We start from the raw sequence: 9,524 nt of genomic DNA on the forward strand, positions 1-9,524 counted from the left end.
TGAACTCAGGTCCTTGCATCTCCCTGGTTGAGTCATCCTCCAGTCCGTGAAAGCACTCCTCTGGAAGGTGAATGTCACTCTACCTTCACCCCAAAACAGGCCTGTTCCCATGATAAACATCAGAAAAGGTCTGGCTTTTAATTTGCTCTAGAAATGGCAAGCTCAACGATTAAGAATTTTAAAGACTAGAACTACCTTATCGAGAAGATACTCAGAAGGTGTCTTGTTCTGCTCTTTAAAGTGAAAGTTTAAAGAACTTCAGACAACAAGGCAGCAGGACTGAGCAAAGAGGATTCCTCAGATCTGGTCGGGTTTGGAAGATGGGTCAGTGTCCCCAGGGTCAAAGTTGGGACTCTATTGTTACAAAGCAGCCCGGGGCTTTCTTTCTTTCCTGGATAATACCTTCCTACATCCTGCCACTAGGATTTTGTCTTTAGGGTACAGAATCAGGTCACTCCTTCAAACATCTCTAACCTCTGTCCTGCCCTAGATAATCTACATTTTATCTTTTCTTGGCCTCCCTTAGCTGTTTTCTCTCATCTCTGTCGTAGTCAGCTCTGCCTCTCTGCCACTTGCCCTGTGCAATGTCTGCCTAGTAATAGGATTCAAGTAGCCCAGTACTTCTTCTTTAATGGGTCTGCAGGAGGCTTCCAGCTGCAGTGCTTGGACATGAAACACAAACTGTAGTCTGCATCTGGTAAGTCACCCTAGCCACATCCTAGGATTCTTTAATTCAACCAAGCCCATCCTGAGGACCAGAAAGAGACTGATCGAATCAGACAAAACCAACGGAGAGAAGGATGTGTAAAACTACCTGGGTCTTATCCAGTATTGCCACACCTACATCAGTCTCCTAGATGTTTTCAAAGTCTTTGGCACCTACAAAATGAACCATCCCTCCAGAATAGAAAGATGTGGGTTAGTACAGAACCAAGCACTCCTGTTCTTGACTGTTTTCACTAAATCCAAAGAAACAAAAAAATCTAGGCTTTATCTTTGCAGAGCCCCTTTTCTATCATCAAACTCCTAGAGCCCAAGCCAGGTCCTCTCTGAACCTTAAAAGTCTCTGAAACAAGAGCAAAGCCTTGCATTTAACCCCCAGGACTCCCTGTATTAGCCCTTTCTTTATACCTGAAGATTCTCCCTCCCACCACATTTCTCTACACATTTGAGCCCCAGATCTCCACCAGAAGCCTATTTTTGGGTTACCTTTCCTTCAGACACAATCAGCAAAGATTAATAAGAAAAGAAACACATCCATTTCCACAACACTGGGCTACATGTAATTCATGTTCAGGGATTATAACCAGACTCTTAGGGATCCATCAAACCAGAAAAATTAAGAATTGAGACAAGTGAACCCAACTTCTAGATGGTGGGTCTTAGAGAATGTAAAAGGCAGGGAGGCATGCCTGAAAATGGTGGAGAAGAGAGAAAACACTCAGGCAGTTCTATGGTCTTTTTACTACAATTCTCTTCGTTATTCTAATACATAGAGCAAGTTGTTGGCATTTCCGACAGGAGTCTATTCTAGTCTACTAAGTCACCTGAGGTGTTTTAGAGATGAATTTCTTTCCTTTCTACATTAATGTTTAGGAACAGGGCAGGGAAACACTACCCCCATAGAAAACAACAGTATCCACAGGTAAGTTCCTGTTGGTGTCTAGAGATTGTGTGTCACTTCTCTCTTCCTAAAACCACTTACCCAGAGGAAACGAGGTCACAGAGATGTGAATATTTCCTCCACATAGCTCAGCCACTGGTGTCCCTGAAAATTAAAGGGCATGAGAAAAAACAGCTAATAGGTCTTTCTCAGCCTGGGTTATTTGGTCAGGCAACACCTGCAGGCATTTATCAATCCATCAATATCACAATCCAAAAAGACAAAGTTAAAGAGGAGACATCTCATTACAGCTAAAAATAGTAATGCTAAAATCAACTGCAATGGTATAGAGCAGTGTTATTTCTGATTTTTTAACTTAAGTCAAACTTTTTCTCAGCACATGGCATTGATGGGGCAAGAATGGGAGATACAGACATGATATAAAGACAAGACTCCATCTTGATAGAGTCTGAATTCTAGTTCCCAGGTTCCTTTTTCCCTTTCCAGACATCTGGCCATTTTCCTCCTGGGGTCTTTTTCTCCAAAGTCCTGTGGCCATTCCTGTTGCCCCCAACCCTCCCCCGAGAATTCTCCCACTCCTCCCCCATCTTCCCAAAAGTTCACAAGCTCCAAATAAAACAGCTTAACAGGAATGAGGAACGGGCAGCTCCTAGCTTAACCGAGATCAAGGTAAGAAGAGTGTCTGCAGCAGCTAATGAGAGGGGAACCTTGGAGTGCAGGACCAGGAGTGAGGTGGGCTGCCCTACCTGGAGGGAGGCCACTGGTGCTTCCAGGCCTGGAACAGCCCTACTGCCTGAGTCTCAACCCTCCTAAAGATATCTCCTCCATAAAACAGGCATGAGTTCTCCTGTCCTGCTCTACCTACCCTCGGAGTTCAAATGAGGATAACCTTCATTAACAATGTCTTTTATCCCTGGCCAAATCAATGCTTTGCTTCCTTGTGCTGGGCCAATTTCTCATCCTAACTCACTTCCCTGGCCAGGACATCAGAACCATCCATTTGCAGGCTAGAGCTAAGAGGAACCCCTGGAAAGTGGCTGTTTTCTAAAGGCTGAATGCGCATACCCCAAGGTAAACAGTTACAGTTATGCAGTGCATAACAGAAAATATCAGATTTCTCCCTGGCTGTCAAGGTGCCTACTGCATTCTGAACGCCTTTACCGCTTCTTGACTGAAGATAAAAGAAGCTTGTATATGTTTTCCACACAAATGGTGGAAAGTAATAAAATAAACTTCAAAGATGCGCTCCCACATAGTCGCAGCCTCGCTGCTATTTGCAACAAAAGCAGGAAGGAGGAAGCTGGTGTGGTAGGCATAGGGTCAGAAGTGCACCTTTCCTGGTGCAAGGCCCCTTTCCTTGGAGATTTGACAAGGAGTTGGCGCCGGTCCGGTGAGTCCCAGGAGTAGTAGAAGGGACCTCCTTTCCTGTTTGACACCCGTGCCACTAAGGCCAAAGCAAGTTCTAGAGCAAGTGGTGATAAACACGTTTTGCCCTGGTCTCAGGCCCCAAGGAACACACATTCTCCCATGATTCTTGTTGATTGCTAGACTCGGGCACTGCAAAGCTGTGGGCTTTGCCCCTGTCACAACACTTTGGAAGGGACTCAAGTGCAGGCAGAGACAGACACCCCTCTCCGCAAAAGCATGGGCGTTGCCTCCCTCCCCAGAGCCTCCAGCCAGGTATGACAAAATAAAAGTGAAAGTCGGAGGCACGATCAACCAAAAAGAGTCATATAATTTCAAGTTCGGGATTTTTACTTGTTACAAGGGGGAAAGTTGGCCATAGAAAGGAAATGAGAGGAAGGGCACGGGAAAGAGATCAATGCAGGGGCTGTTCCACTTGGTTTCTGCAGTTCAGCAATTCGGTCATCACCGGGAGTTTCCTTTTCTAAAAAATCTTGGCTCTTATTGCCAAATAACGCACGCAGCTTAGGACAGCGGCCAAACCTATGCAAATCCCAGTCCCTCGGCCCAGCCCTTTTAGGTGTCTCTCTGGAGCATCGAAACGAGTCAGCTCTCTCTACCAGGTATACTAAAACAATCATCTCCTTGAATCCGGGGGCGCAGAAACCCACTCCGTGGCCGCGGGAAGCCAGAAGATCCTACCTGCGCAGCCGGGCGGGCGGAGCAGCCGCTCAGGCGCGCACACACGCGCGTACACCCTAGCCGCGCGCTCGCTCCCTATTGGCGAGACCGAAAGGGCGGGGCCCACCAGACCCAAAACAAACAACCTGCGCCTAGGGAGGCTCTGTGGCCGCGCCGCCGCGTGGCCTCGGCCTGATGAACGCCGTGGGGGGAGCCGCGGCCACCTCGGCCACCTAGTTCCCCCACCCCTTGGCCGTGGGCGCCCAGGCCCCGCCCCCGCGGAGCCGCCGCAGGGTTATATTGGGCCGGACCGAAGGTGGAGGCGAGATTCTGCTGCGGCCGGCCAGCGCGGACATGCTGCCCGGGAGGCCGAGGGTGGCAAGGCGGCTGCGGGTGCGGCGGCCTCGAAGACTCCTTTCTATGGGCTCTCGAGGCTGAAGACGTCTTATCCTCAAAAGTTGGCGGGTGCGCCATCAGGAGTCAGCTCGGTGCTTGAGACCCGGACACTTAGCGAAGGAACAATTTTGGACGCCTGGACTGATAGCAGATGCGCCGGCGCTTTCCTCCCAGCACGAAATCCTAAGGCTGGAGTGTCCTGGGCTCAGCTCTTCGCAGGGTGGCCCCTCATTCCTCGCTTGTCGTCCGCCCAAAGTCTCTAAACCTCAGAGTAAGGACAGCACTGCACCAACTTCTACTACTCCACTCCTCAGTTCACCCAACACTCAAAACCCCTCCAAAAAAAATTCCAGAGGAGGAGAACTGTACGGGAAAGCGTCTCTCTTGGAAAGACGCAGGAGCGGTTCCTCCTGGGCGAAGACAGCCTCGGCGGGCCAAGGGATCGCCGCTCCGGGCGCCACTCGCTTCCTACGACCTCGCAGGAAAGGGGTAACAGCGCCGGACGGGAAGCGCCAGCGCCGGCATGAAATTGGAGGTGTTCGCCCCACGCGTAGCTCACGGAGACAAGATGGGAAGTGACCTGGAGGGGGCCGGCAGCAGCGACGTGCCATCTCCGCTGTCCGCGGCTGGCGACGACTCCTTAGGCTCCGACGGGGACTGTGCGGCCAACAGCCCGGCCGCGGGCAGCGGCGCCGGGGATCTGGAAGGTGGTGGCGGCGAGAGGAATTCGAGTGGTGGGCCGAGCGCCCAAGACAGTCCCGAGGCAGCCGATGGCAGCAGAACGCAGACCTCCGCGGCAGGGCCGTGCGCGGGCAGCGTGGGCGGCGGCGAGGGCGCGCGCAGCAAGCCGTACACGCGGCGGCCCAAGCCCCCATACTCCTACATCGCGCTCATCGCCATGGCCATCCGCGACTCCGCAGGCGGACGCCTGACACTGGCCGAGATCAACGAGTACCTCATGGGCAAGTTCCCCTTTTTTCGGGGCAGCTACACCGGCTGGCGCAACTCGGTGCGCCACAACCTCTCGCTCAACGACTGTTTCGTCAAGGTGCTGCGGGACCCCTCGCGGCCCTGGGGCAAGGACAATTACTGGATGCTCAACCCCAACAGCGAATACACCTTCGCCGACGGGGTCTTCCGCCGCCGCCGCAAGCGCCTTAGCCACCGGACGGCAGTCTCCGCGTCCGGACTCCCGTCCGAGGAAGCCCCACCCGGACCTGCCGGGACCCCGCAGCCCGCGCCCGCCGCCCGCTCCTCCCCGCTCGCGCGCTCGCCCGCTCGCCAGGAGGAGCGCTCCAGTCCGGCGAGCAAGTTCTCCAGCTCCTTCGCCATCGACAGCATCCTCAGCAAACCGTTTCGCAGCCGCCGCGAAGGCGACCGAGCTCTGGGGGTGCAGCTACCTTGGGGCGCGGCTCCCTGCCCGCCGCTGCGCGCCTATCCCGCGCTCCTTCCCGCGGCGCCCGGCGGTGCCCTGCTCCCGCTCTGTGCCTACGGCGCGGGTGAGCCCACGCTGCTGGCGTCGCGCAGGGCCGAGGTGCAGCCCGCGGCTCCCCTGCTGCTGGCGCCCCTTTCCTCCGCCGCCCCAGCCAAGCCATTCCGAGGTCCGGAGACCGCCGGCGCGGCGCACCTGTACTGCCCCCTACGGCTGCCCACGGCCCTGCAGGCGGCAGCGACCTGCGGTCCGGGTCCGCACCTGTCCTACCCGGTGGAGACGCTACTAGCTTGACAGGAGATCCGCGGGAGGGTCTAGGGTGGATTTGGGGGCGCCTTTTGTTGTAGATGTTGGAATGCAGGCTCCAGGGCTGTCCACGTTCCACTTTCCCGAGAAACTGAGGGGTTTTTTTTTTCTTCAACTCTCCATCAAATGTGCCTTAAAGTTAAGCATTTTGACCCAAGTGTTTTAACTTAGTTCAGAAGAGTTTCCTTTGTCTTTTGTAACTTTACAGAGGATCAAAGGCGTTCTTTTCTAATTCTTGGCCAGGCCTGTATTCTCCCATAGAGGCTTTCCTCTCCCACCTCCTATTTGCGTAGCACCTTCCACTGATTTATCTCCCCCACCCACAAAAAAAAGAAAGAAAGGAAGGAAGGAAGGAAGGAAGAAAGAAAGAAAGAAAGAAAGAAAGAAAGAAAGAAAGAAAGAAAGAAAGAGAAAGAAAGAAAGAAAAGAAAAGAAAAGAACAATACATCAGGGAACCACTCCATGGGATAAACGATGACTACTGTTTGGGGTTTTGAGACCCCGCTGAGTACAAATGTATGTCTCTCACAGGAGTGACTGCGTGGGAGAGCTGTCAATCTTCCGGTCATTTTCTCCTCTATCAACCAATGCTTCACTGTGCCAAAAAAAGAAAAAAAGAAAAAAAATGGGGGAACTGTTGTTGGGTTTTGTAATTAAATTATTTATATATTTTTGAAACCTGAATTGAGATGTTGCAGGCAACGGTTAGCTTTATTAGTGGTTACCTGACTGCGGAAAGAAAAGTTGACATGTTTGTGGGGTGCCAGGGCCACCACCACGTGAAACCAAGTGTGATTTTTATTTTAATATTATTTGTGTCTCTGTATATAGTCGGGTATAAATTTTATGAAGCCCAGGCATACTGCTTTCTTTTTTAAAAAATAAAACTCACAATTGATCTACAAAACACTTGTGGTAGTAGATTGGGGTAGATATTTTCGCCACCAGCCCCCTCCCCCAAATGAGTTCAGAGTTGAGTCTTAAAAAAATATATTTGTGGTTTCCTTTTCAGATATTGCTTCACAATGTCTAGGATGGGCCTCCCATTAATAGGGTTCCCTAGACTCAAAGACATTCAGGAGTTAGCACAACACATGCATCTACCTTTAGCAGACCAGATGAACTATGCAAACAGCTTTGGGTAGACATTTTCAAGTCAGTTGGTTGAAGCTGGAAACTTGATCTTGGCATAAAACTTATTTGACACATCAAAAATGCCTCTGAGGCAATTTCCAGGGCAATTTGAATGCCAGTGTTTTAATACAAACAAAGCTACCCTTTCACGAACTAAAGCATTTGCTTGGGTGTGAACACTTGTGTGACCGTTCCTGTTATGGAGATAATTATTTGTAAATATGGACACTGATTCCTTAGTAAGGTCAAATGCAACAGGTCCTGAACTGGGAAAGTCTGAGGGGGTGAGATGTTCAGACATCTGGTCCTCCTTGCCAGCCTTCGCACTCTTAGGTAAATAAAGCCTGTCTTAACCCCGACAGAAAGGAGACTTGGGATTTTCGAGAAGAAAGCTGGAGGATGCTCCTTTTAGGACAAAGATGAAAGAAGCCTTCACTGGAGTTCTAACTACTCAGTATCTGTAAGAGTGATACTAACTGGGTTAGATTGTTACAAAAGGTAGACAAAGCTAAAGCAAACCAGGCAGGAAAAGGAAGGCAGGTTCCCCTCGTAGAAATTATATTTAACTGCACGCTCAGCTGCACGCTCCCAGCCAACAAGTCCTGGGAGTCCGAGAGAGCACCTCTGCTCTCCACATCCCCAGTTAGGCATGTTATGTGTGAGGGTGCTGCCTGTGTTCTGAAAGCTGACTTCCATGTGCCCGCTGGTACTTTTTTTTTTTCCTTCGGATGGTATCTTCACTACCATTTTGCTGTTTACTAAGAATCACTGTTTACATCAAAGAATACAAAGGTCAATTTAAAAGGGAAAGGTGGTGTTTTTAAATCACTGTCAACACACCACTCCCTCCTAAGCCTTTGTCCCTAAGGAAGAAAGGGTTTTCAAAGGAATTGTGGAGAGTCCTGGACTGAGTGTTCCTGGTCTCAGTTGGGCTTTTCATTGTCAGTTCTAGATCCTCTACTTTGCTGTGTGTTTTTTCTGGGTGCTAGGACTCCAGGGAGAACAGCTTCCGGGGTGGGGAGGAGGCTGTGTAAACACTTATTTCAGGCCACATGGCTTCCAAAGATAGAGAGGCTCATTGGCCTTCTGTGATGAAGCTGGTAGGACCAAGTCTGAGCTCAGCATTTTTGAAGCCTTCAGACCTGTATCACCACACTAATGGCTCTGGCTGGTGATGAACTTGACCAACCGTAAGTCAAGAGCATCCAGTGTCTGGAGCCTCTGCTGCTTGAGTGAGGTGGGCAGGGGAAATCCAAAGCCTCAGCTTCTCAATAAACAGCCTTGGGCTTCGTCTAGAACTGAGTCAGATTCTTGACACTCCCACCCCTAATAACCTACAACATACACAAAACCCAGGCTCCCCACCAGCAAACAGTCTCCTAGAGGATGGGCAAAACTTTCCAAGGTTAGCCCTGCTGACCTGTGAGCATCAGTAAGTAAAACCTGCTGTGCCCACTCTCACCCACTTTGAAGTTTCACACGTTACATTTTTCTGCCTCTGGGAATGTATATCCATGCTCAACACACAAAGCAAATTCTCGGACTAAGATAAACTCGCATCTTTGGATCTAAGAACACTTTATATACAAGAGAACAGTGGCCCGAGGGGGGGGGCTGTCTTTAAGTGCCCACTCTGAGTGACAGATCTAGCTCTGGAACCCAGAGATTGCAACTCCCAAGTCAGAATTCTTCCCACAATTATGCAGAGATTTCAGACCCAGACACACTTTGGCGCGGATTGAGCTGAATTACATGAAATTGTCTCGGTTCACTTTTATGACAAAGATGATCAGATTTCCCAACTGGCAAGTAATTTCTCTCATTACCAAAACTTACCCTCTGCTCCTCCCCAAAACTATCCTTTTATTTTATTTTATTTTTACAGATTGGCTGCTGGCACCTCATTATGCATGCTGGAGCCAGCACTGATTTCAAGTCCCATAGGTACATTCCTGCAGACTGCAAGGCGCAGAATTCTGCTTGGAAAAGAGTGCCTCCAAGGACCACTAAGACCCAGAAGCCCCGCTTACTTGTTTCCCATAGCAAGCTATCAAGCAAACATACAAACAAACAAAAGCTCCCCACCCCCATTCTAAATAAAGAAGAAAGTAGACTGCCTCACCTTTATTTTCAACTTTTAGCTTCAAAAAGCTAACTCAATATATTTACATTTACATTGTGGGGGAGGGGCGCTTACTGTCACCAAAAGGATTTGGTAAAAGGATTTTGCTTCTCTCTGCTACTATTTTATTGTAATTCTTTTGACCACAAGAGCTGAGCTTTGCCTCAGTTCTAGAAATTAGACTCTGAAGAGTCTTTTTGTAAATGCGCCGTGCTTTCCAACACAATACTTCTCTCTTAAGTTACAGACTTTATAGTCCCCTGATGAGACCATTAAACGTTTGTTATGCTTTAACAACATAATCTGTTAATTCTTAATGTTGTCAACAAATGGCCCTAATAAGTATCTTCCAAGAAGATCGTGATCAAAACCATAAAGCAGTAACTCACCCCAGATTCCAGGATCTCTTTCAACTTGGCAAAGAT

General features: G+C 49.6%; 1 protein-coding gene across 1 annotated transcript; it reads left to right on the plus strand.

Annotated features, from left to right (window-relative positions):
* The first annotated feature begins 4,014 nt into the window (after window positions 1–4,014).
* Window positions 4,015–6,088, plus strand: FOXQ1 (forkhead box Q1). Its single transcript, XM_080918051.1, has one exon. The coding sequence runs from the start codon at window positions 4,629–4,631 to the stop codon at window positions 5,829–5,831; it is 1,203 nt and encodes a 400-aa protein (XP_080774177.1). The 5' UTR covers window positions 4,015–4,628; the 3' UTR covers window positions 5,832–6,088.
* The last annotated feature ends 3,436 nt before the right edge of the window (window positions 6,089–9,524 follow it).

The sequence above is a fragment of the Micromys minutus genome (assembly GCF_963924665.1).
Source record: "Micromys minutus genome assembly, chromosome: 6".
Lineage (NCBI taxonomy): Eukaryota > Metazoa > Chordata > Mammalia > Rodentia > Muridae > Micromys > Micromys minutus.

What these genes read in the sequence shown, in the direction of transcription:
- FOXQ1 (XM_080918051.1), top strand. Translation starts at nt 4,629, where the DNA reads ATGAAATTGGAGGTGTTCGCCCCACGCGTAGCTCACGGAGACAAGATG.